Source organism: Hippichthys cyanospilos, chromosome 10 (assembly GCF_059441005.1).
Source record: "Hippichthys cyanospilos isolate Australia breed blue-spotted pipefish chromosome 10, RoL_Hcya_1.0, whole genome shotgun sequence".
NCBI lineage: Eukaryota > Metazoa > Chordata > Actinopteri > Syngnathiformes > Syngnathidae > Hippichthys > Hippichthys cyanospilos.
The window spans coordinates 12,267,348-12,293,166 of record NC_142378.1 but is presented as its reverse complement, the minus strand read 5'-3'; the positions used below and the strand labels follow the sequence as shown (position 1 = coordinate 12,293,166).

The 25,819-nt window shown below is 39.1% G+C and overlaps 3 protein-coding genes across 4 annotated transcripts; 2 read left to right on the top strand and 1 right to left on the bottom strand.

Annotated features, from left to right (window-relative positions):
* Positions 1–469: 469 nt before the first annotated feature.
* LOC148417111 (uncharacterized) lies at positions 470–10,128 on the top strand. 2 transcript variants are annotated; one of them, XM_088426121.1, is made up of 5 exons: positions 470–596; positions 2,668–2,959; positions 5,202–5,762; positions 8,070–8,283; positions 9,695–10,128. In XM_088426121.1, exons 2-5 carry the CDS (start codon positions 2,686–2,688, stop codon positions 9,948–9,950), a joined length of 1,305 nt encoding a protein of 434 aa, XP_088282247.1. In that variant the 5' UTR covers positions 470–596; positions 2,668–2,685; the 3' UTR covers positions 9,951–10,128. The 2 variants fall into 2 exon arrangements, with proteins under 2 accessions (XP_088282247.1, XP_088282248.1); XM_088426122.1 differs by lacking the exon at positions 470–596 and adding an exon at positions 1,632–1,720.
* A 1,490-nt stretch (positions 10,129–11,618) lies between these two features.
* ndufs7 (NADH:ubiquinone oxidoreductase core subunit S7) lies at positions 11,619–15,777 on the top strand. Its single transcript, XM_088426211.1, has 8 exons — positions 11,619–11,665; positions 12,161–12,197; positions 13,050–13,121; positions 13,225–13,345; positions 13,761–13,940; positions 14,700–14,746; positions 14,934–15,022; positions 15,413–15,777. Exons 1-8 carry the CDS (start codon positions 11,650–11,652, stop codon positions 15,508–15,510), a joined length of 660 nt encoding a protein of 219 aa, XP_088282337.1. The 5' UTR covers positions 11,619–11,649; the 3' UTR covers positions 15,511–15,777.
* Positions 15,778–17,422: 1,645 nt separating this feature from the next.
* On the bottom strand, positions 17,423–21,472 carry gamt (guanidinoacetate N-methyltransferase). The gene is made up of 6 exons (XM_088426209.1): positions 21,215–21,472; positions 19,773–19,918; positions 19,622–19,685; positions 19,485–19,552; positions 19,259–19,369; positions 17,423–17,676 (listed from the first exon to the last, which is right to left on the bottom strand). The coding sequence occupies exons 1-6, from the start codon at positions 21,399–21,401 to the stop codon at positions 17,536–17,538; spliced, it is 717 nt and encodes a 238-aa protein (XP_088282335.1). The 5' UTR covers positions 21,402–21,472; the 3' UTR covers positions 17,423–17,535.
* Positions 21,473–25,819: the final 4,347 nt, after the last annotated feature.

Here is a 25,819-nt window from a genome sequence, read left to right as displayed (position 1 = left end):
ATTATAATGTAGCTTGTGTTATTTAGGATTTGTCTTTTGATAGTTTCATAATCGTGCGTAAGAGATTGTTCATTGTACCTGTTTTTATGCGGGCCAGGTTTGATGGCAAATTGTGAGCCTAAGCTATGACCCTCTGGCTATGCTGATAGTAGGCTGCATCTGCAGCCCATTCACTTATTTCATGCATTCCCTGCCCAACACTTATTTTCTCCCACGGGACGGGAGTATGATCACAGGATGCAAGATTCAAAGTAAAATAATCATTACAAGGCCACATGGATGCAAATCACTGACCGTGAACGTTTGGATAGGGGCTGTTTGTGAGTCAAAGTGGAAGTTAGGTGCCTAAGCCTCCTCCTGCTGCATCTCCTCTGCTTTATTTGCTCCATATGGTGTTTGACATGGTACCCCGGGAGGGGGCGGGGGTGCTGTGGGCGGAGGGAAAGCCTCGTATTTTGTCCGTCCTGAAATTTGATTCACAAGTTAAGGATCCTGGAAGACAAAAAGAAAAAGCAGAGGGGGAGGGAAGAAAGGCTTTCTTCTTTTTACCACCGGAGGCGTAAACTCTACAAACAGCCTGCAAACTATTTGAAAAAGTAAGTTCTTTAAACCAAGTTTTTAAGACTTACAGATGTAGAATGTGTGACTCAAACGAGGTCATGTTGTTTGATTTGTCTTTCCGATTGTCGCTGCAAGTGCGCAAAACAAAAGGCAGAAGTCATCATGACTTTTCATCGCGGTTAACTTAATTGTGACTGCTCCGCGCAAGCACGCGATGGCCCACATTTTGATGCACGAGTTTTTTTGACTGCAAATTCAAGCCACTATTAACAATTGTACATCAGCGGGAATGCCTTTCTTTTTTTCCAACCCCAAAGCGAGCGAAAAGGCGCACTTATCTATCGTACGCGCATTTTCATATGCAAACGACCACTGATTACCACCACAAGCATTTATGTGGTTTTGAATAATTCAATTGTCTCTATATGGTCAAGTCATGATTTGAAAAGAAAAGTCAGATCCTGAGTGCGATTGTTTGCGTCGCATCTGTGCGCCAAAACGGCTTCAAGTACCGAAAGTGAGCAGCACATGTCAATGAAAGTCAGCGTGAGTTTGAACCGACAAAAGGAGACGCGTGCGTCTTATTGTGGCGTTAAAGTCATTTAACACGTCCACGCGCCTTGCGCGTGGAGTCATTTATTAGCCTTGTACATCTTACATTCAGCTACCAATGATCAACATTAGGTCATAATACATCTGGGCGAAATGGCCCAGATTAAATTCTCGATTTTCCTCAATTATTCTATATGATCACAATTTTAATGGAAATAGATATACTGTACCCAGTAAAATTGTATTTAAAGGTTTGATATGCTTAAAAATTCAGTGGAAAATAGCCAATCAAAAAATAATGATTACATTATGAATACATAGTGAATATATTGGCAGTGAATGAGTTAATACCTTTAAAACCTATTTTCCATTTGATGTGACTGGAAATGACGTCACCCGTGGTACTGTGGAGGTCATCAACCGAATCATTATTGATTGGGTCTTACCTGAGCCTCCAGTATTTCATTTTGATGTCATTTTCAGTCGACAAGTGAAAAGATATTTTAAAAAATATTTATTGTATGTGGAAAATAATTTAGTTACCGAATTAACTAATTTAATCCCAGAGGCATTTTTCATTTTCAAGAGTCCAAATATTCAACCCCGGGTATGTATGTGTATATCTTTTTCAATTTTTTTCAAGTATTTTGCTGAAGGAGTTTTGATATAATGGAGGGTACTAAAAAAGGAAATTATAGACAAATATAAATGTTTTACTGGTAAAATGGCAAAATAAGTGGATTATCTCTTTAAACTCATTTAAACACATTTAAGTAGTTAGTACTTAAAATAAATATTTTGCATTCTGTTACTTTTGCTAAATGTCGATTTCATGATTGAGCTCGTTTTCACATCTTTGATTTTTAAAATGACAAATGTATTTAATTCCATTTATTGTCCAGCCCTGAGTCCTCATTATGTTGTACAGTATGTAATTTTAAATGAATTCAGACAGCTTCATCCTTGTAAATTGCGTAAAATGAGATACCAGTTTGTATTTTTCATTGTAGTTCATTGCTATTTTCCTTCTAGCCTACATGGTTGTAGCTTACTCTTTAAGTAAACGGTGGAGGCCTTTATTAAAAAGATCTTTGAAATGGTTTTTTTTATGTCATTTAATCGCAAGACAACTCCAAGAAAATAAAGGTTAATTTTAGCAGGCAATGTAAATATTATGTTTTGTGTACAAAAATTAATAAACTGTCAGTGCATCAAAACCTCGGTTGGGGGGTGGCCACGCATGATGAATGTGCCTCATTTTTCCACATAGGCCTCCCTCCCTCACGCTGGCCCAATTAACATGACTCCAATATAAGGAAAAGTAGGGCCACTTTCTGAAATCTTTTTATAGTTTTTCATATTAGGGATAGTCTCTGGGGATATATTTACACCTCCAGATGTATTGTTTCTACCATCCAAGCTGGGATATGCTCTAGCCCGCTTGTTGCCCTACTGGGAATAAGCGCTATTGAAAATGAATGGATGGATGAAAAAGCTTTTAACCTTTTTCTCTCGTTCCTATTGCCTATTTGTGTTTTTTTTTTTTTCCATCAGGTGTCAGGCTGTGTGACTATGAACACGTCAGGGCTAAAGGCCGGCGACGGGCAGAATGCGAAGGAGCTCGACAGTATGAAGGAATCTATCAGTGACATTATCAACCAGCTTCAGGACATCGACCCTGCCAGGCTTTCCTTCTCACCCTTCCTGGACCTAGACACTCAGATCTGCATGGCGGCCGTGTCAGACAGCCCGGAGTCCTCGGTGGAGGAGTTGCACTCGTCCTCCCACTCGGCCTCCGGCTCCCAGCGCTCCTTGGAGCCCCCACCATTGGCTGAGGAGCCAAAGAGTGAGTTCTCATTATTAAGTATCGTTGTTGCGAGGCAAAAAAAAGGAAAAAGCTAACTCTTATAAGTCCATCTCAGATCCAAATTGGTTTAAAACAAAAGCAAATAACGTGCCCAAGGTCCACCATAGCAGCTTGAATTTGAGAAAACAATTTCTACTTTCAGAGAAGGTGGACCACAGTCTAACATATCTGTCGCGAAAGGCTGATGTTTTGAGTCGAAATCTTAGCTGTGGACCTGCTGTGTAGATTTTGTATGTTCTCCCCTTTTTGCTTGACTTTCCCTAAAGGTACTGCGTTTTTCTACCACATTCCAAAAACAACATATGTTAGGGTCATTGAAGACTCAAAACCATAATGAGGACAAACTAGCAGTAGAAAAAGGATAGATGGAATTGTCTACACATCTTAAAAAGTCACTGGCCTTTGCATGTTAGACATAAGTGTAAAAAAGTTTCCATGTGAGCTTCTTTATGTATAAGATTTAAAAAAGAAATCAAAATGACACCACTTTGTCACTATACTAATGTTCTAAGCCCCATGTACCACATATTAGTCATGACCACATTATTATAGGACGATGAAATGGGTGGCGCATCCATCTTTGCACACTGGCTTTCAATTAACCTTAATGACACCCCTGGACTTAAGACCAATTATGATCCCGCCCTCACTTTACTGTCTTGTGCTCTTGAAAGTGCCCTTCCACCTACAATAGGAGCCTATCCGATTATGCCAAACACAGTGACAGCCATTCAATTTCCACTTCCGGGTATGATTTGACCTTTGTTTTCTACCTTACAACAACGTAAGCACAAGAAGCTCTCTGTATGAAAACTGAAGTAAACATCATACAGAAATCATAAAAAGAGATTTGAAAATGCGACACAAAAAAAACAGCTTAGCTGTAATCATTTTTTCACAATCTTTTAGTCTGACACCCTTAATGTTAAGTAAATTCACATAATTCATCAGATAAAAGCACACACGCAACATGTTTTGTCTAACTAAGCTGATTGATCCTCCTTCTCATGGCAAGTTCACAGTAGGAAAAAAGCAAGCAACCATAGAGACCCTAAAAACATTTTCACACGTGGAGGCAGCTCTCAATACGTTACCCCAGAGCTCCGCAAAGTATGGCCTGGGGCCACATCCAGACCACCCACCGTCTGTCCCAGTGACCACAAAGTCAAAGTAAAGCCTAATCTTTGCAACACTTTTGTTTTGAAATTTGCTTGTATGTGCACATGTGTGGATGCTAGTGCAAGCAAGGTCATGAGAAAGACCTCAAACTTGTCTTCAGTGTTGCCAACCTAGCAACGTATTTGTTATGTTTAGCGACTTTTGCGATCCCATCTATTTATCTAAAAAAAAGAGTGTTCCTGATGTTAGCAAATGATTTCCTGCTAGGTGGAGGCAAGCGGGCCAAGAGGATTTCCAGACTTTCTTACACTGTACATATGGGTATTAGTTATCAATGTATCATTATCTCGTCTATATATTTGAGACTCCTGACTAGGAAAGGCTAATGTGAGTTGGCCAAAATGAGGTTAGCAAGTCAGCTTGGCCCTCAGCAAGCGTTTTTCATTTGCCCCCTTTGCAAAGTAATTTCCCACCTAAACTGCACATATGCGGAACATGGGCATATCACTAGAAACAAAGCCCCTGCCTGCTTTGCCTAAATGGAGAAAAAGAAAATGATTTTCTCTACTTGCAATTCCATACAGGTAGTAACCCAAATAAAATGGCTTTGACATTTCTCCAATAAAAATTGTTGAAGTTTTTTACATTGTGCTTCTATCAAAAAAAAAACAAACAGTCATACCACCAACCAAACTGTGTAGACTTAATGAATTGCATCCTTGAAGTAATATGAAGAAATACGGTTCCAATTGTCTCCAGTTGTCCTCCTTCAGTAGGATCTTAAAAGTCGGATTCCAAATTCGGTAAACGGGAAAACAATCTCAAACACGTCAAATCAAAACACACTTTGCAAACTAATAATTACAATTTCTTCCAGCATGCAGAACTAGTTTGTTGACGTTCTGGGAATTGATAGAATGTGGCAGAGCAGATAATTTGGGGTTCAGGCATTTAAATAATCTGGGCCTCAGTCCTATTATAAGCTTCAACATTTCCAATATGCTGCTTGATGTCATGAGTGCGATGAGTGAGAGTCTCCAGAGGACTGCTTTGACTGTTTGGTTTTGAATTCTGCCTTAATTTGCCCTTCTGGTTTGGACAGACTCGGCCTCCTGCCTCCGGCGACCCAACGACGGCCTCCGCAAAGAGCGAAAGAGAGACGGCCACACAGAGCAGGGAGCCCTGGATCAAACTCTTTCCAGTCCGATCACCACAGAGCAAGTTTTGGCCGGCGCCACGGAAAACTGCATCAGCACTCCAGCCCCGACGTCTCAGCGAGACATCCCCAACGGCACAAACACACCAAAAAGGAGTCCGGAATCCATTGGTCCGGACTGTACGCTGGATGAGGCTCGACCCCTGATGGGTCCGCATCCGGACAGCGTGGAGCTGACAGTGTGGAGCCCAGAGGGCGTGTTGGACGGTCGCCAGGAAGCGCCCGAGGCGTCAGCCGGCGGTCGGTGCTGCTGCTTGTGTAAATGCTGTCAGAGCGGCAGAGTCCCCGCCTTCCTCTCAGTGCTGGCCTCTTTTCTGTGTACGTCCGCCCTTCTCTATGCACTCTATACCTACGTTCACATTCAGCCCCCCGACTGCCCCGACGCGGTCAGCCGGGTCGTATTCACCCTCTGCTGCTGTGTGGTGGCCACGCTCCCCATCGTACTTGGTAAGCATCGCGCGCAGCAGACGCACGTGAAGCGTAAAGATTACAATGGATTCAGTTTGTCTGGCCGCCTTGTCTCGGAATGTTTCAGCGCCTCCTTTCCCCTTTAATTTGGTGCACTTTCAACCTCAGCGCAGCAGATGTCTGTTTGTGCCTCTTCATGGGGAGGAGTGTTGTGTCCTTGCCTTGCGTATTTATGGCAGGCCATTTAAGCGTGTATTAGAAATGCTCACGAGTACACTCTTTGTCCTCACAATTAAGGCAATTCCAAAGACAGGTACTAAGAAGCGTAATTGTCCAAGCTTTTTAGGTGGAATTTTTTTCACGTTTTTGCTTCGCAGACAAGTTCACTTGCTTAGCAACTCAGGCTGTCCGTTGTCATATTTTGTACTTCATAATAAGCCACACTTTTTCAATCTGAGCCAGGTCTGTACATCCCTAAAAGAGACATTTCCTCGATGGCAAATGTTGGCAAAACTTTTATTTACATTTCAGAATATATGATGACTTTACAGATGTGTGATTCACACATGCCATTGGCACTAACAAACTCATACCAGTACAGGTGCTGCTTCTTAAACTTTCTATTTATGATTCGGGCGTTTTTTGTTCTCTTTGGTCCAGAGAACACAATTTCTTGGACTCGCAAAAAGCAATTTGGCATTTAAATTTATGAAAAGACCACAGCACATTTTTCTGCTTTTCATCAACTCTTCTCAGATCATTTGGATCGATGGATGGATGGATTTATTAAATGTGGTACTTCTCTATGAAAAGTTGGGTTAAAAAAATAATCCAATTATGTGTCAAAAAAGGACTGACACAATATTTGAGTAAATGTGATCCAACTTTCTGGGTTGTTTTGCACACAACAACCCCAAAATTGGTCTGTTTATACAACATAACCTCTAAAGATAGATTGTTTTGTTAAAAAAAAAAAACAACAAAGAAAGTTAGTTTGAATTGACCCAAATATTTGGTCGGTTCATTGTTGACCCATTATTGTGTTATTATAAACCCAATTGTTTTTAGAATGGAATATCATGGAATGCTGATAGACAAGTGCACTGGTCAGATACACTTCACTAGTGTCATATATTATTCTTTGAGTGTACAGAAATGTCATGGAGTACTGGAAAACGATGTCATCGGTAAGGTGACATCGATATATAGGTGATATATAAGGATATATAGGTGTCAAACTCTAATCCTCGAGGGCCGGTATCCTGCATGTTTTCCTGTTTTCTTTCCCCAACTCACCTGATTCAAACGATTAACTCATTAGCAGGCTCTGCAGGACCTTGAAAATGATCCTAATCATTTGAATCAGGCGTGTTTGAGAGAGAGGGTTTGAAAACATGCAGAACACCCTTATGCTCTATAGTCCTCAAGGGTCGGCATCCTGCATGTTTTCCCTTTTTCTCGCCCCAAAACACCTGATTCAAACGATTAGCTCATTAGCAAACTCGACAGGAGCTTGAAAACAATCCTAATCATTTGAATCTGATGTGTTTGAGAGAGAATATTTGAAAACACTCAGAATACCGGCCCTCAAGGACTGGACTTGACCACCTGTGCCGTATACAGTCATCCTGTAATTGCACCCCAGCTGTTCTACTTGTGCATCGAGTGCTGTCTTACAAGTGGGGACAAGTGTGACAGTTTAGCACACCACTAAGGGTATCAATTAAATGCTGAAAATAGGGTGGCTAAGAATGGAAACTACAGGAAGAGTCTCTTTTATCTTCCTGATCTAATTGTTACAAGAGGAGGCAGTGCCCTATAATTTAAGCATAAAATCTAGTGCATTGAAATTTGCCATGAAATTTTGTTCAAATATTCCCAGTAGTCTATTCTTTTTATTTCCCAGTGGTCCTTTGGGCTGCAGTTTCCATTTGTACTTGTTTGTACATTTATGTCAATCAGATTATTTTCTTTCTCTCTTGTCAATCTAATTTGCCCAGCCTTCCCAATCAGTAGTGCTGTATTATTATAAACTCTATTATCATTGAGCTGTGTCTTTCACTAATCAGATTTTAGATTCTTCATGCCTGACAATGCCAAGCTGGAGTTCATTCAAATGAACAAAGAACAAAGGCAACCTCACTTCATATTTGCATTTGTTTTTAAAATGGTGTTTCCAGTGTCGCAAACAAGGTGTTGCCACAACACTGATAAGTAAGAAAAAGGAAAGAAAAGGCAAAGGAAGAAAAACATATCACCTGTCATCTCTGTATATATTTTCCTGAATATTTTCACTTTATTTTGAACCGCAACTGACATGTTTCTACTGTGTTCCCTCCATCCCAGCGATGCTTTCAGGTGCAGTGTGCCGTTTCTGCAGCGCCTCATTCAGTTTGCACGACTCCCCTCCCAAAAGGCACTCAATTCAGCAAGTGTTCGTCACTGCATCCCTGGAGTTGTTAATCCTCTACGTCCTCAACCTTGTCATTATGGCGGCCGGTATCTCTCAACAGGAGCTCAAGTTGATACCAATATTGGTCGCCATGTTCATTCTGGGAAGGTAGGGCAAATTCTTAAAAGGGCCAATAGGCCAGGTCCATCACACGAAAAAGAAAAAAAATGTTAGAAATACATATTTTACTAATTAAAAAGTACAATATTCTTATTCAGCCTTGATGACATTTATTCACTTATTTTAATCAATTGATGAACAAATAACAGATTATTTATTAAAATCATATTTTAAAAATGTAGATCTAAAATTATTTGTCGAATTTTATTATTTGTAATAAATCAATTCATGTTTGCTGAGATATATGTTAGAAAATTCATTATTTTTGATTAACCCATTTTAGCAAAAATCACTAAATAAAAACACCAAAAATATGACTTGTGATGACGTTTATCTATCGAATAGAATCAAGCACCATATTTAGACAGGCATTTGCTGTTTGTGTTTCATCCGAAGAAAATATTTACTAATAGTAATGTAGCCGTTGGGCATTTAAGAATTGCTTTTCAGTACTTCTACTGGTTCATTTTTTTTTAAACGATCAAGCAAAGAATTACATGTTTGGGTTTTATGGCTATATGGTGTAATCTATAGTCAAGACAAATGCTGAGTTAAAATGTATTTTTTATTTTTTAAATGAGTATCTTTTACCTGAAGAAAATAGCAAAAGATATTTGGTGTTTTTAGAGACTCCATTTTCAGATGATGAAAACGTTGAGTTCATTAGAATTTCCCCAAAGATAAGATTTAAGATGCATACGTTTGGCACAAGATTGTTTCCTTAAAATTGACCTGATTAAATAGGAGATGAATCAATACATAATTGCAATGTTCGCTCACAGGATAGTAAATGGAGATTAATAATGGCTACATGTATGCAAGGCTGTGCGGCTTGGTACCAGTCTGCACAAGGTGTTTCAGGACCACTGTTTTATACGGTGGAATACTATAATAGTTTTCTTCAACTATTCACATAGAATTATTTCAATAAAAGTGAGGAAACATTGAATTGGATGGATTTATCTGCTCTGAGCGGAATTAAACTACTGCCATTATTTGCAAATTTACAGTTCTTTATGAAAGATCCACAAATTCTTTTTTTTACTGCAAGTGCTGGTCAGGATGAGTTTGATGTGGACTTGGGTTAGTCTATTTTTGACTCAAAGCAACCACAATTACAATGTCTTGAACACAAAGCCAAACCCTAAAAGCTAAGTCAGGCTTGTACACAACCAAATTGTATATCTTGACCATCTTTAACATTACAAGCCTACTGGCACGTGAGCCATCAATACACTGTAATAAAACTGTATATCTTGAGCTGATTTTTTAGCAGTAGTTTACTGTTTTGATGCTAATTGATCCTTATTTTGTTGTTTACATTGACAACACAATGTGATAATGTGACAAATAAGAACGCAAGCAAGTAATTTCTCTCTTTTTCCCCTTCCTGAAACAGACTTGTTTACTGGGCCAGCCTGAATATGTGCAGCTCCTGGCGAGGCTTCGGCTCCGGCCTGACCGTCTTCCCGCTCCTCATCATGGTGGCTTACAACCTCTTCCTCATGTACAACTTATACCTCAGAGGGGTACTCTTTCCCTCCCAGGACGTCCTCTTTAATCAAGTCACCACATCTTCCTGGTTGGGGGAGACGTCACAGAGTCCGAGTGGCACAGCAGACGTGCTGGCCACAGACTTCCCGAAGACTCAGTGAGGATATATGCGCTCTTCTGTCAGGAGGAAATCTCTTCAAAAATAAGTCATTCCTGTGGTCTGCAGTCCGGCAAAGCTGCAGAAGTTACCATGATAAACCTCACGAGTTCCTGATGGCTTCACTTGTGATTTAACTCCTCCTAGACTAGACTTTTTTTAATGTTTTATTTGAAACTCAAGAGCTCTTTGCCTGCTTGTGGTGGGGTGGGGTGGGGTGGGGGCGCCTTTGAAAGATGCCCAAGCCCTCCAACATGTGTCCTTTCAAGCTATTCCAGTTCCTACAATATATTTCACATCTTAAACTCTCATGTAGCTTAAAAGCAAAAAACAGCAAAAGCTATCTGTTTTTCAAAGTTTTGAATCTGAAATGTTTGTTTTTATGAAGGCAGAATAAAATCCAGTTGTAAAAAATAAAATGCTGGCTACTTTGGCTTAGTCTATGGAGCTTTTCTCAGAAAAATGTGTGTGCATGCATCATTGGGACTGTCATTATGTGTGCGCCAAGTTGCCCTCCATTGGCCTCCTGCTGGCATTCTTTGCTACTGATGTTGTTCGCTGTATGACGCCAAAGCAAAAATAGAAAACCAACAGAAGCCTAATTAAAATAGACTTAATTGCAGACAAATATTTGAGCTCAAATTTGACATCTAAAGATGTGTGTGTGTGTGTGCTTTTCACAGTTAAACTCAGTGGGACTGATTAAGGGAGAAAATTGTTGATGCTCCTTGGTTATTGAAAGAAAAGCTCACATCTATCACAGAAATAAATAAGTGTGACAAAAGTAACTAAAATCCGACAATGCAGGAGGGGTTGGAAATGTTTACACAGAAGTAAACATGAAAAGAGTCACGGAGCAAGTGTGGTTGTACTTATTCCTCCACGGCTCAGTGCCTGGTTCCTTCTGGTGGATGAGAAGGTAGCCTCCCTCCACCTTCAGATAGTTAGATACTGAAACAGTTGAGATAACCCAGCCTTCCTGGATTCCTTGAAGGGTCTGTTGGAGAGCCGGTCTTTGACGAATCCCTCGTTCTATGTGGGGGACTTGAACAACAGCTCAGAGTAACCCACAATTTTTGGAGTCCTTAGATTAGGTGCTGAAGACTTCATATGATGAAAAGTTGTTGCAGCGAAGGCCTTGAAAGCCCTCACGGCACAAAACTGTCCGAATATTGCCATAACTAGCCTCATGGAAATTCAGATTTAGACTTGGCATGGCTATCTGTGACACTGCATTGTATCAGCAGATGCCACGAATCCTGTTCAACTATTCATATCAAGATATTGCTGTAATGACCTGTACACAACAAAAAAAGCAGGTCTATGAATACTGACTGCTCAGAATTGACTTTTTAGCTAAAACAGTATATGTGTAGCCCCACTAACAAAAGAACGGAACACATTGTGTGTAATGTTGACATATTTCAACTTGTAGTTTTTTTAAATAGATACTTTCGCTTTTTTTTAAAACTTTCACAAGAGCTAAGTGGCACTGAATTTATTGCCACAGCTGAGTGAAAAATACACGTAGGTGTAATCAATTATTTCAATCGTAGTATTGTATCCGACTACTTATTGGCCAGTATTTTATCCACCTGGTATTAAATATCGATAAGAAACCTGACTGTAAAAGCAGCGCCTCCTAGCTGCGACCGCACCTTATTACATCAACCCGAACTGTGACGTAAACATCATTTCCAAAGATGGCGGCGTTGGTAGGTACGTAATGTTTTGGGTGAAATAATATGCTTTCGTTCTCTGTCGAGCTAGATAAGAATTATTTGCAAATCGTGTTTGAAATTTTGGCCACCAGATCTCACTGTGTTATGCTTGGACTTGGTCAGTATACGCAGCAGGAACTTTTTAGTGCATATTCACGCTGACCTTGCTGCGTCTGCTTTAGCTAGGTAGCTAACAAGTCAACTAAACAGACAGTAGTTGTTCTCCCAGATGCCTTGCTGTAACGTAACAGGAAAGTTATTAAAAGACCGACAACTCAAACACAAGGTCGTAATTACAGATTATTGACCTTTACATTCAAATATCTGCAGTTAGATCGTAAAACAGAGTCGAGCGAATTGTTATTCTTGACCACTACGACAAAATATGAATAGACAGTAAAACAATTGTCACACTAGTGTAATAAGTCACTTTCATACCTGTGTGTTTAACAATACATCTAAAATAATGTACAATATACCTTTATTTTTGCAGTGCCTCGCCTGGCCATGTCTGGCAATTTTTGTGCAAGGTAAGTAAATAATTATACAATTGTAAGCAAACACCCTCTGAGGTGACATTTGAGGAAGGCGCTGTGATTTAGAAAACGTTTCAACAATGGCCTTTATTATGATTTTAATCTAATCATTTTCCACTGTACTTTTAAGATGTGGCTTGTCCAATAAAAATACAATGTTACTTGAGGTATATGACTTTTTAGGTAGTTGGAATGCAGACTCTAGTTTACAGTACATCTCATCAGGGAAGTTAATTCCATGTAGTAGAAATTCAAATACTGTTGATTAATAACAATCATTGAATGATTGGCTGACTACATCTGGGGATAGCAGTAATTGGAAATCCCACGACCTTGTTTACTATAGATCAGGGGACACCAGGTCTGCCCTATTCAGCATGTTTTCAGTGCAGCCCTCTGACGCTCCTGATTCAAATGATCAGCTCATCAGGAAGCTCTGCAGAAATTTGATAGTTTTCCTGATCATTGAAATCAGGGCTGCACCAAAAATGTGCTTTGTTGAGCTAAATGTTTCAAACACAACCCACCTTCAACATCATTGTATGCGACTTCCACAAACTCGGGGATGGAAGTTTGAATTCCAGTCTGCCTTTAGAAATGGCTACCAAACTTGATACCATGTAAAAAATTTAAGGGGGTCCAAATACATGTTGCCTTCAATTTGTCAGCATAACACCAAACACTCCACAAAATTCTGTCATAATTTCAGTTTAGACTACTAATAGTGTCTTATTGTCTCTGAAAGAGTTCCAGCACCCATTGTTTACAAGCATGATTCAGTTTCCTTCAGGACTGGAAAAAATATAATTGTGTGATTTTAATGACGTTGTTTGACATGCTCCACAGACCCATTTCATCATTGTTTCTTCAGCAGAATAGTTTGCACATCCCTGCAAAAAGCGAGAATACCACCACAAGGTGAGAGTCGAGTGAGTGTGTTGAATACCAGGAGAGCTCTCTGTCGATTCTTGCTTAGTCCATTCAAAGTACCTTATAACTAGGTACTGTGTGCTTCTTACAGTTTGGTTCCCGTCCGGGAGAAAAGCACAGCAGTGGCTGCTTCCAAACCATCGTCTGTAGCCAGCAGCAAGGGCGAGTATGTCATCACTAAACTGGATGACCTCATTAACTGGGCACGCAGGGTGAGTCGACAGCAGTTTGTGCTTGCTTTTGGCCACAATTCCTCTTCAATTTCAATTGTTGAATAATGCAGCAATTGTAATGTTTAAGAAAACAGCAACTTGTGCCTGACATTCATTCTCCAGTCACAACTTTACACACGCATATTATAATGATTTTTTGTTGTTGTTGTTGATACTATCATTGAGCTCATTCATTGCCATTGACTGCTATAGACTTCTAAAGATCTATTTTAAATGGACTGGCAGTGAATGAGTTAGGTGTTAACAATATCATATTATTGACAAAATTACATGTTTATTAGCCACTTCAAAACAGTGTAATATGATTTTCTGACTTTCATGAACTTAACATATGGACATTACAGGTCCTACCACTATCAACAACTTTTTAAAACTTTTGTATTTATATCCGCAGAGCTCTCTGTGGCCAATGACCTTTGGCTTGGCCTGCTGTGCAGTGGAGATGATGCATATGGCGGCACCGCGTTATGACATGGACCGCTTCGGCGTTGTATTCAGAGCGAGTCCCAGACAGGCTGACGTTATGATTGTGGCTGGGACACTTACCAACAAAATGGCTCCAGCTCTAAGAAAGGTGAGTGGAAGTATCTGCTGTGTCTAACAGTGTCATGCTCTGCTACAATGGCATATTGTGTTTAACAGTCCAAGACTGACTGCTTTCTGCAGGGTAAGAAAAAATCCAATGAGCATTTTAATTATATCTTAAAGCTTTAATAATGATGTATATCTTCTGAAAAGCCAACATTTCCTTGTTACCTTGAAAGTTACCTTAAACGTTTTGTTGGCATACACTGTATGTAAAGAATTACAGCAACACTTAATGTCCACTTGGTATTCAAGTTTAAATCACACCATTTATGGGTGTGCCTCTGTCCCATGCAAATGCAAAGTACAGCTTTGATTACTGTGGTGACCGGGTAAGAGCTTCGGCATGCGACTGCTTTAGTGGCTGCTCAAGGTTAATGACTTTACCAAAGTATTTGGAGACCTCCCAAAGTTAAGCAACTTTTATTTTTGACCAACTAATATTGCAACTTCTGGAGATGAAACTGCCTTACAAAAGATTTGTTTAATTGTTTAATTTCACTGCGATTAGATGGTGACCAACCAATGGTATACTTTGCCTCTCGCCCAAAAACTGTCAACATTTGACACCAGATAACCCATGTCCCTAATGTCGAAAAGTAGTACTGTATAGATAATTGATGTTTAGAATTTGATGCTTGACACATACTTGAACGAGGAGACATAAATAGGTGTATGCAAATGATGACATACTCAATTATTTATTGTATGTACCTTTGAATATTATGTGAATACTTCTTTCCAACAGGTGTACGACCAGATGCCCGAGCCAAGATACGTCATATCCATGGGAAGGTAAGATGACCCCTAAAGCAGTTTTCTTCGTGTAGAATGCTGCAGTGAAATGTTTCTCCTTCACTGATGCGTTTTCTTCACCTGCCTTTACCGGCCTTTTTTCCTGCTATCAATTGATATCGGCAGTAAAGTGGATTTTTTTTCTACCCAACTTTGAACCGTGATTGTTTAAACTTTGCTCACCCAGCTGTGCAAATGGAGGAGGCTATTATCACTACTCTTATGCCGTCGTCAGAGGCTGTGACCGAATTGTACCTGTGGATATTTATGTTCCAGGTAAGATTATTGACACTCTTTCCACACGCAAAAATCTGAATAATATTTTGTGTATATTAATGTACAATTAGTACAGTGAGTGTAACCTTTAGAAGTTGAAAACAATCCATTTCAGTTTGCTGCACAACCCTCAGGTTAGAAGATGGTTTTATATATAAAATAATGGGAATTGAATTTATCTGTTTCAGTCAAACTGTCATTTAACTAATCATGCAACCTTTAGTAACCATGCAGGCAAAACGTAACTTTAAACTTTCCTAAATGTCATAGAATTGTACACCCACAGTAAATGATGTGCCAGCAGCAAGTCAATGAAAACTGTGGTGATCAATCAGAAAGTTACATTTTGATTTAGTTGTGCAGCTCACACCCTATCTCTGCTCTTCTCAGGGTGCCCACCCACCGCAGAGGCTCTCCTCTACGGAACATTACAGTTGCAGAAAAAGATAAAACGTGAGAAGAAGTTGGCCATCTGGTATCGGAAGTGAATGGACGTTGCATATGACTGTGTGTGGGTGTGTGTACCTGGGCTTAAGTGTTGTAGTTCTGCTTTCATTTAGGGCATTGCTCTTCCTCAGAGTAGATCTGCAAGAACTCATCGTAATAAAGTCAATGTTATTTAACATTAGCTCTACTGCGCCTTGTTTATAAACAAAATCTGTCCGAATCTGTCCAATTTTGTAATGAAATTAGCTGCCCTGTCCGCTGGATAGCTTTCTGAAATTAAAATAAACCTCCCACTTTCAAATCTTTAACTTGGGTATGTCTGCCTGACCATGCTGTCTCTAGTTCAGCTACTTGACTGTAGTAAACTAGAAATGGATAGTACTAACACCAGGTGGCGCCAATTATCAACTTTATAGTAGACCAAAGCGAAAACTAGACTTGTTTTCATTGCAATATTTGAGTACTTTTTCTTTCAGTTTCTATTGAACCATATACTGTACACCCAAAAAGTATTCACATCGCTTTTACACATCTTATTATCTTACTCTCTCATTACGAATTCTATTAAAAAACTGTTTTTGACTTTTTTTTAATTTATTAAAAATAGAAAACTAAGAAATTTAGTAAATTCACATTTACATAAGTATTCACAGCCTTTGCCATGAAGCTCATAATTGAGCTCAAGTGCATCTTTTTTTTTCCCACTTCACATCCTTGAGATGTTTCTCCAGCTTAATTGAAATACATTGGACATGGAAAGATACCTTTGGAAAGGTACACACCTGTGTATATATTAGGTCCCACATTTGACCATGCATTTCAGAGCACAAACACAAAGTCAAAGGAATTGTCTGCATTCCTCTGTGGAGAGAAGAGAGCCTTCCAGTATGACAACCTCTGCAGCAATCCACCAATCAGGTGTGTATTCTATAGTGGCCATAAGAAAGCCATTCCTTCATAAAAGGAACATACCAGCCCATCTGGAATTTGTCAAAAGGCAGCTTCATGACTCTTAGACAAAGAGAAACAAAAGTCTAAAGCATGGTGGTGGCAGCATCATTCCATGGGGATTTTTTCCAGCAGCAGGAGCTGGCAGACTGGTCAGGATAGAAGAAAAAAAATAATGCAGCATTATACAGAGATATCCTGGATGAAAACCCACCCTAGAGCCCTCGTAACGAAGGATCATATTTTCAGCTGGGCAGCAATGACTCAAAGCACACAGTCAAGAGCTTAAAGAATCGGCTTCAAAACTACACCCTGAACCTCCTGGAGTGGCCCAGCCAGAGCCCAGACTTGAATCTAAGTGAACATCTCTGGAGAGACCTGAAAATGTTTGTGCTCAGACATCTCCCATCCAACTTGATGGAACTTGCGAATTACTGCAAAGAACAGGCAGAACTGCTTAAAGGTAGGTGTGATAAGCGTGTGGCATCATATTAAGACTTGAGGCTGTTTTTGCTGCCAAAGCAAATCAAATTATGATGCAAAGGCTGTGAATACTCATGTAAATGTGATTACTTATTTTTCCGTTTTTAATAAACTAAAAATGTAAAAAATGAAAACTTAATACATACAAAAGCTTTTTTTTTGCCGAGCTGTGCAAACTATCTGTTATTGCTTGACATTTTCCTTCCATTCAGCACACACAAATAGTTCCATCAGTTCAGATTCATATAGTAACCGGTTATGTGTACCTTTTTAACTGATGATTGCGTTGTATTGTTACTCACTGACAGTAATTCCTTTGTAGCAATACAGTGAGCCACACAAAAGAATAAAAAAAATCAATGTCCCAAAAAGAAACACTTCTTGCTGATTGTGCAAGTGCTTCCACTTAGTCAAGCGCTGGTTAAATTTGCCTAATAAAGTGGCCCTGGAGATTGCGGAGCATAAAAGCTTCCCTTTTTCTCACCTGACATGTAGAAATTGAGAACCCCAATGACCCATGGCTATAGTTGGTATGGACTTGATTTTATTGAAAGAAAGCAAACAACAAGGACAAGGAGAGGGTCAACGGAGGCACATAGTTACAAAAAGAAACCATTTCAGCAGTGTTTTGCACTTTACTCTTTGATAATGGTGGGAGTGATCATCTTATGGAAGGAATAGTATTTGCACTCAGTGGGAGGTACAATGTCCATGGTGGTAGTACTTATCTTCTCCTTCTTGAAGCCTGCTTCTAGCAGATGCGGCACCTGGCTCTCCTGAAATCATTAACAGTCGCTCAGTAAGGCGTGATGGCGCTGTTATCAATAACCTTGAACTTATTACTGCATGTTATCAACTTCTGCTCAAAATCGGAAGGCTGACGTAAATGTGCTCTGTGCCTAAACCACACGAAGCTTTAAAGTTGACCATTAAGACAGATATATGACTTTTATATTCTCTATTGAGAACTCAATATTGTTGTTTAACAAAAACAACTTGATTGATCATCCTGATGGTCGTCAGGAATGTTTACCCTTTTAGTCGTCAATGTCGATTCAATTGAATCCGAATGGGAGGGGTCATAGTTCAGGTGACTGCCCCTTAAAAACCTAATAAAAATGAACTTTGGTCCTTCTGTAGCCATATAGATGCTGAAACTGCCTTGTGTGTCCAAGATAAACGTGACATGTTAATCTTTAGGTGATTTTAAATGTATGTCTTCATTTATGAATAGCATGGGAAGACGCAGACAATCTTTAATGATCCCATTGTAGTGAAATAACCGTGAGCAAAGTACAAAAATCACTGTTGACTCCGAGACTTACAGTATACATCAAACTATTACTACAACTTGCTGAGTTGTTGTCATATTTTAGCAATCAATACAAATGGTTTGGTGGACACAAGATTTCACGCAGATTGGCTCAGGAAATAGTTTGTATTTCATGTAAATTCAATGGTTGTTTGCAGTGTCATTTTTGATGATTGGGCTCTAGCGTTGTTTGCAAAATAAGATATTATAAATAAGATATTAAACAATTTCATTCACTCCATAGATGTTCTGTGCTGCCATCATTTATAACTCAAAGTTTCCCACATATAGTCTGATTTTGTTTTTGCAACCTTCTACTCTCCTTATTTTCCCCAGTATGCACATTTGATGCAAAATTTGAGCCAGTTCCAAATTCACACAAATGGCGGGGGTTGACGGTACAGTAAAAAAACAAAACAAAAAAACAAACAAGTTCCTTAAATAAATATACATTATTGCTCTATCTTCTGATTAGATGTTGTAGGCTAGCTTCAAGTGTTTTTGTTTTGTTTTAAATTGTTTCAATTTTTTGGGTGATTTCTTTGCTGGTTGATTCAACGTGTCAGAAAATCTGCAAAAATGTTGATCATAGTCTCCAAAGTAAAAATAAATGTTTGCAAATGTCATATTATTGTCTAACACAGCAGACTGATGATAATTTAGGGTTAGGGATTATTATTATCATTATTATTATTATAATACTTTCATACAGGACTATAGGAATCTGAGAATATTTCCAGTTGAGAGGCTGAAATTCAGAGCATCTAAGCAGTTTTTGGTCTCAAAACAATCGAAATAAAGAATAATACATAAATAAATAATACTTTATATCTTGTTCACTTGCTCATTCATTTCCAGGATGAAACAGAAAACATCTTTTGCTTGGTCATCCAAATACAGTACTGTTAATATGAAGCTAAATAAAACTGAGAAGCAGGTTGCAGCATGCATTTTTTTCTTTATGGTCATACGGACTTGGGTGGTTTTTACCTAGTTGAATTTTGTACTTGTAGTGACAACTGCATTTAATGATGATAGCTACTGACCTGAAACATGGTGTCAATATTGTTGTATTTTCCCTTGAGCAGCTCGCCCCAGGACGTCAGGTTGCAGTAGGTGAGGACGCCACCGGCCTTCAGCAATCTGTGAGCATGGCCCTGTACAGACACGTAGACAAATCATACCTTCAAGTCTTCTCACATCATGCGATTTGCAATTCTAAACAATTCCATTTTCATGGCAAGCCAACAAACTGTTGGGATTTCAGCGAACCTTGATGAAGTCAAATTGGTGAGTGTGCCATGTTTCCTCAGAAAGAGGGTATGTGTCATACAGGATACCTGGAAGAGAGACAAAGTGATGCCAGCTGCAGTAAGTGCAATTCCTTTGCATCTGCAGTAATTTCATACCGTCAAAGTGGTTATCTGGCAGGGTGGGCACAACCTGCTCCCAAAGGCCTTTGAGTGGGACAACCTAGAGTGACAAAAGTGTTAGTCAGTAACACCCTAGCACATCAAGTAGGCCAAATAAGCAAGGCTTCAAAAGACCCCTCTAGTGGACCTTGTGCGGTTGAGACTTGGCCCAGTTCTCCAGCCGGGCAAAGACACCGTCGTTGCACTCGATGATCCAGTGCTCCTCAATGGGGAAAGACTCCACTTTGGTAGCAGCAATGGCCATCCCGAAACCGATCTCCAGAACCCGACCGCCTAGATAAAGAAACAATAGAAACATTATCAAGCCCGATGATAACCACAAAACTATTTATTGATTTTACTACACTTTTAAAATAATACTGTATATGTGTAAACAGAACATGATTGAAAAAAAAACTTATTTATACATTTGATATCATATTTTTCAATTTTCTTGTTTTCTTTTCAGATGCATTATTCTGTTTGAAATTTGAAAGCCTACAAAAAGTAGCTGAATTTTTAGGCAAATGGGAGGGGGCCCAGTTAGAGGCATGTCAGGAAATTTAGAGATTTGTTTTACAGCAATCATAATGATGGAAGACTATATGAATAGACGTACTCCAGTTGCCGCTAGAATGATGAAGAATTGTCAGAACACATCGCACCAGAATTTGTAGCTGATACTGGAAGAAATTGGCCATCTTACTTCAGCCACTTATGTAGGCTTGTGGAACACACGTAGATAAAATGAGAAAAATATGAATTCATTTATATGAATAAATAAGTACAGTATTTTAAAACAAAGAGTTACCATTCAATCACCCCGTATAAAATTCATATGTTTGATGGTTACTGTTCAGGGAACACCATCAGGTTGGATGTAGCTGGAAAGCTTACAGGGTTTCAAGAATATAAATAGATGCGAGTGGAGGCTTGTGGTTGCTGGCTTCCTGCTGATTTATTGACCTTCTATTACTCAGACTATTAGGAGTTAAGTCTACATTTTAATTGTAAACTTTGCAAACGAAAACTACTTAGTTATTGTGGCGATAAGATCCCAACTGACACCATATTTGCTGTCCTCTATATTCTTGAAATGTTTGTATGCATTTATTAAATGCATTTATTTATTTTGTTTTAAAATTTCAAACAAATCAATGAAAAGGTTTCAGCACTGATACTTGTCCTCACATGGGAGTGCGTGATTCTATTTTCACACAAAGCAAAGATGAGTGGAGCTAACTGCGACCCCCCCACCTCCACCCCCACCACACATGCACACAACTTGGCCGATTTCCACGACAGCTGCTGGGCTGCTCTCACTTGTGCACTAGATAGTTTATCAAAAAAGGAAGTAAAAAGCTTGTTGGGTCTGCACGAGTAGAAACGCATGATTAAGTAATAACTTTACAAAAACCTAAGTGAACAGAATAAACTTTGATCATTTTATACAAACAAAATAAAATAAATACACGTCAATAATTACGCGCAAGTACATGCTTGGACACTTGAGACAAACATTGGACTGAACCCCGGCAGACAACACCGTGTCCGATAATGGGAGCCTATGGCAAGAGAACGCTTTTCTACCTTTGGAGGCTGCCACCGTTGCCAGGGAGTGCATGTATGGGGTCTCCCAGCGCTCCATCACGGGCTTGCCCATAATCTCCAAATGCGTGTCGGCTTCATTGTAGCCGGCGTTGGCGTCATGCCACGAGGCTTTGCAGTTCTCTCCCTTAGAGAATATGGGTTGATCGGCCGAGGCGCTGGTGCTCATTTTGGAGACGGTTGGGCCGACCAGACTGTCTTGACAGCGAAGGGGGTGGAAGGCGGGAGGTCGGGCTTTATATGGAGCTAGTGAGTGCTGACGCTGCGGGCCTTTCACGCAGCAGCGAGGTCAAAGGTGCAAGCGGTCAACATCGCTCCCTCGCCTCTGAGATTGTCTCCGCATCTGATGCCTCACTCGGTTGAATTTGCAAGCCTGCGCTCTCAGCGAAGCAAAGCTCCACGTGTAACTCTCGACAAGACCGGAGAAATACTTTAGATTCTTTATGGTTTATGGGCTTGGAAATGTGATTGAAACTATAATTTAATGTTCATTTTAAAACAGCGAGAAAAGTGGATTGCTTTGCTGTACTTTGTTGAATTTGAAACATTTTAGCAAGAGGTAGTTGCGCTTTTGTATCAATATTGTTTATTTTGTAAACCCAATCTTCTTTTGCTGTGTGTCTACATTTGAATAACCTTTATCTGATTTTTAGTCACCAAGGTTCCCAAAAAATGTTATGGTCTTACATAATGTTGAAATTGTATTCAAATTGTTAAAAAAAATAAAAGGCTTTAGATCCTTAGAACCTAATGCCCCCTGACAACCCCATATTCTATTAAACTTTCAGCCAGGTTAAATTAGCCATCAAGAGGCACAATCCAAAATACATACTTCCTATAATAGTAAATTCTAGATCTTCAAATGTAAAGCGGCAGTGGTGTCCTAAGTTTGGATACTGTGGGCCATTATGTTTTTAATTGCACTGTAATGTATTCACTTAATAAAAATTAAACACATTAAATTGTTTTCAGGAAAAAAATTCAATCATCAAACGATAGCACACTTCAACAAAAGTAACAAAAGTTGAATGTTAGATGTCGTTGCATTTTTCATTTTAAACTTGTTTTGCTATGCGAAAAATACACATTTTTAGCATCAATACAGCTGAGCACATGTCAGCTTTTTATTTGAGAATGAATGCTACAAGATAGTTTTTTTTTTACTCGTTTTGTCTTCATTACTGGCAAGTTAAGTTTTTTTTTTTCCTACTTTAAATATGCTTTTTTTTTCAACATGCCTAGCTGCTTAGCATGTGTTGACATACAGTGTATTGAATTGGTCTGTCTCTGTCAAAGGGTGAAATAGATAGATTTTTATGGCTGTCACGTACCCCCAAATGGAAATGGGCACCTCTGGTATAAACTACACCTCTTATGTCGATGTTTTTCACTTAAAATTTTATCAGTATGATTTTGAAAATAGGATTATCAGCTTGAAGTTGCTTTTTACTGCTAAACACCAGAGTGAGCACTCTTCAATTTTTAAAAACCCCAAAATCTTTGAGCGTTTTTAGGGTTAACTTTCAAGTGCGTTAGCCTGTATTTTACAGGTACAGTTCAGTTGTATTTAACTCAACAAAGTTAATGTATTGTATTGTATTGTTGGTCAATATGGTGTTACCTGGAGGGCAAAGTATGTTTTGTCATGATAGGACAAAACCATTCATATGTTGAGCAGATTTTCACTGGTTACAAAGTTCAGTCTGTCCATCTGTTCAAGTCTCAGCTGTTTAAATGCCCTCCCTCGGTGTGCAAAAATAATGAACACTGCTTGGTTCACAAACAAAAGTGTTGCAGGTGTTGATTTTGTGAATTCTTGCAATATAAATGATATACATTGCTTTTGAATTGACTACAATAAGTGCTGCATACTGAAAATCAAAGGATGTAATATCAGTCAATCAAGCAACTGCATATTGTTTTTATGCAATTACATTTTTTTAACTGCCAGCTAAAAAGCTTTCTATAGGGCAAATAATTTAGGTTATAACATGAATTTGGAGTGTCCAGTGACCCTGCAAGCCACTAGGAAATAGTTGCACCCGACCTGAACAGTAGTCATAAAATGACTGTTTTTTTTTTTTAGCACTTACTTTGGAATGATTCATTTGATATATTCACAATTATGACCTTGACAGCAGAAAGTAGAGGAAAGAATTGTTGCTTGTAAAAATTGTCTTTATTCAGCATGTACAAGAAATGTTGTTCATTTATTTGTAAATGGTCAATTTGGGTCTTTGTATATTCTGGAATGCTTAATATTCATTGTCTTAATATGGATGGCGATCTTGACCTAAATAGGATAAGTAAACAATAATATTTGTTTTCTCTGTTTAGACCAATGGCGAAGATAATCTCTGACAACCAATCTGAAATGGGGTTCTTATTTTTAATTATACATATATGCTTACGTGGAACCTTTTCCCCTTTGCAACATTACACGCTGCACAATGGCACTACAATGGGCCAAAACAGTTCATTTTACACTCTTCAAATCACCTCGACCGCCATTACCCATTATGCACTTGAGGCACATTAGCTAAGGCTGAGTGGGGTTCGCTCCTCGGTGAGAGTCCTCATGTCGTCATGGCTATATGTCCGCCTACCTCTTATATTGCAGGGGGGCTCTTTAGTTACGCTGCTTTCGAATATTAATTTAAGAGCTCACATACACTTCTGTTGACGACAGCAAACATCAGCAAAATTGCCTCTACAGTTTTCATGTTGTGACATTACGGACACAAATAGTTTGGTTTAAATTGGCAAAAAAAACAAACTGTTAGAAATTATGTCACAAAAACCTGCCCTTTGTTTTACGGTCGCTAGGACATGGCTTTCAACATGTAGTGAATGTAAGGGTCCCAAATTATCACCCCCATTCAGTCTTGTGAATTCCCGGATATAAAGCCACCCCTTGGAACTCTACCAGCAGGGTTCTGTCTTAAAGAATGTGGCTAAGGAGAGGAGAAACAGCAAAGGTCATCTACTGCAGGCCAGTATTTCTCAGACTTTATTGAGCCAAAGCACCCATTTTGAATTGGAAGAAAATGTCACAAAAGTATCACTATTGTCATGCCAATTTTATGTTTTTATCATGGCACTCTATAGCTTCTCTTCATCCTGACAGTGACAGCCGTCAGCTGTCAGACCTGCATATTCAATGAAAAGTTTTTACGGCATGGCCCATCTGTGTTGATGTTTTACTAAGCCCCTCTCCCATAACGTGTAACATACAGTACTGCTACCATCAGCATTGTTTTGTCCATCTCAAAGCAAAGGTAATCAGCAGTAAAGGGCAAACAGATAATCATTATCATTTTCTGGTGTTTTTCAACCGATTTCCTCAATAACTACTTCAAAATAAAATAATTTTGCCAGGGGAGCACTTTTTGCGAGGTATTATGCAAGAATGTAGAGAATGTAAGTGTCATAACATGCACAAATATAAAGGATTAAGAATTACATGAAGGTTAATGTAGTTTCTTGAGACTGCATTAATCAAAATGTATATATAATGTGTTCAACACTTTGCGATCACATTTCATTTTAAAATGCATGAAATACGGCACACCGGCCAAAGACGGCTTAAAATTAACATTTAAAAGAGTACGTTTTAAATGGTTGATTGAGCTAATCTTCTAGCCACTGGAGAGCAGCAGAAGCTCGTTCTTTAAGGCTGTCGTCTTTTTGAAGGAGGGTTCAGGTCACAGCGACACTCGTGACCGCATCCATCCATCCATCCATCCATCCATCCATCCATCCATCCATCCATCCATCCATCCATCCATCCATCCATCCGTTGAATTGCATCTTGACCGTGCAAGTGTACCTTGCGTTTTGATCAGTGGGCCTTTATTTTTTGGTCTACCCTCTGTGCTTGGTCTCTAGTACGCTCTCTCAATGTAAATTAGCACCATGCACTTTACAACCTTCACAGACTGTCATAGCTATACAGTAATCCCTTGAGACAGTGACAATCTGTTCTTCTCACAATACCTTTGGTAGTACATCCATTGAATGGTGTCTACATTTTGGCAGTGGCTCATTTGAAAGCACAGAGCCTCCTATTTGGAACCATAAGGTCACAGTTAAAGTCCTGCTGTGGGCAAGATGTAAGTCATGTGTACTGTACAGATTTGATTTAAACATCATATATATGTGTCAAACCATCTGTATGAATGTGATTTTTATTCAACACGAATCCACTGATGTCAGACTATGTTAAATGTATCTCAACGGTCAAAAATTCATCTGTTTTCAATAAACAACTTGTCTTCGCGAGGGCATGTTGTAAGTATTCATATATACAGTATACACTTGTCTTCATATTATGAATCAATTATGATAAAAATAGTCAATGGTTTTTAATCATCAGTCTTCGATCAATCGATTAATTGTTGCATCTTGACAAAATGAGTAATGTGTGTTCCCTTTATATATTTTACCACGTCATAAATAAAATGTTCACCAGTAATTAATTCGCCCCAGTTTGACACTTGAATCGTTGTTCTTGCTCGTGAAAAAAAATGTTAATGAGTGATAATCCTTGGATTGTTATTATATTTCTAATCATCGAGTAAAGCTGCT

Bases quoted from the DNA above. Each gene is read 5' to 3' on its own strand.
- gamt (XM_088426209.1), bottom strand. From the start codon at position 21,401: ATGAGCACCAGCGCCTCGGCCGATCAACCCATATTCTCTAAGGGAGAG. The intron at 19,553-19,621 runs GTATGAAATTAC...TCTCTCTTCCAG, and splicing joins GCCAGATAACCACTTTGACG to GTATCCTGTATGACACATAC. The intron at 19,370-19,484 runs GTTCGCTGAAAT...GTGTCTGTACAG, and splicing joins ACCAATTTGACTTCATCAAG to GGCCATGCTCACAGATTGCT.
- ndufs7 (XM_088426211.1), top strand. The intron at 13,941-14,699 runs GTGAGTGGAAGT...TCTTTCCAACAG, and splicing joins TGGCTCCAGCTCTAAGAAAG to GTGTACGACCAGATGCCCGA. The intron at 14,747-14,933 runs GTAAGATGACCC...TTGCTCACCCAG, and splicing joins TACGTCATATCCATGGGAAG to CTGTGCAAATGGAGGAGGCT.
- LOC148417111 (XM_088426121.1), top strand. From the start codon at position 2,686: ATGAACACGTCAGGGCTAAAGGCCGGCGACGGGCAGAATGCGAAGGAG. The intron at 5,763-8,069 runs GTAAGCATCGCG...CCTCCATCCCAG, and splicing joins CACGCTCCCCATCGTACTTG to CGATGCTTTCAGGTGCAGTG. The intron at 8,284-9,694 runs GTAGGGCAAATT...TTCCTGAAACAG, and splicing joins GCCATGTTCATTCTGGGAAG to ACTTGTTTACTGGGCCAGCC.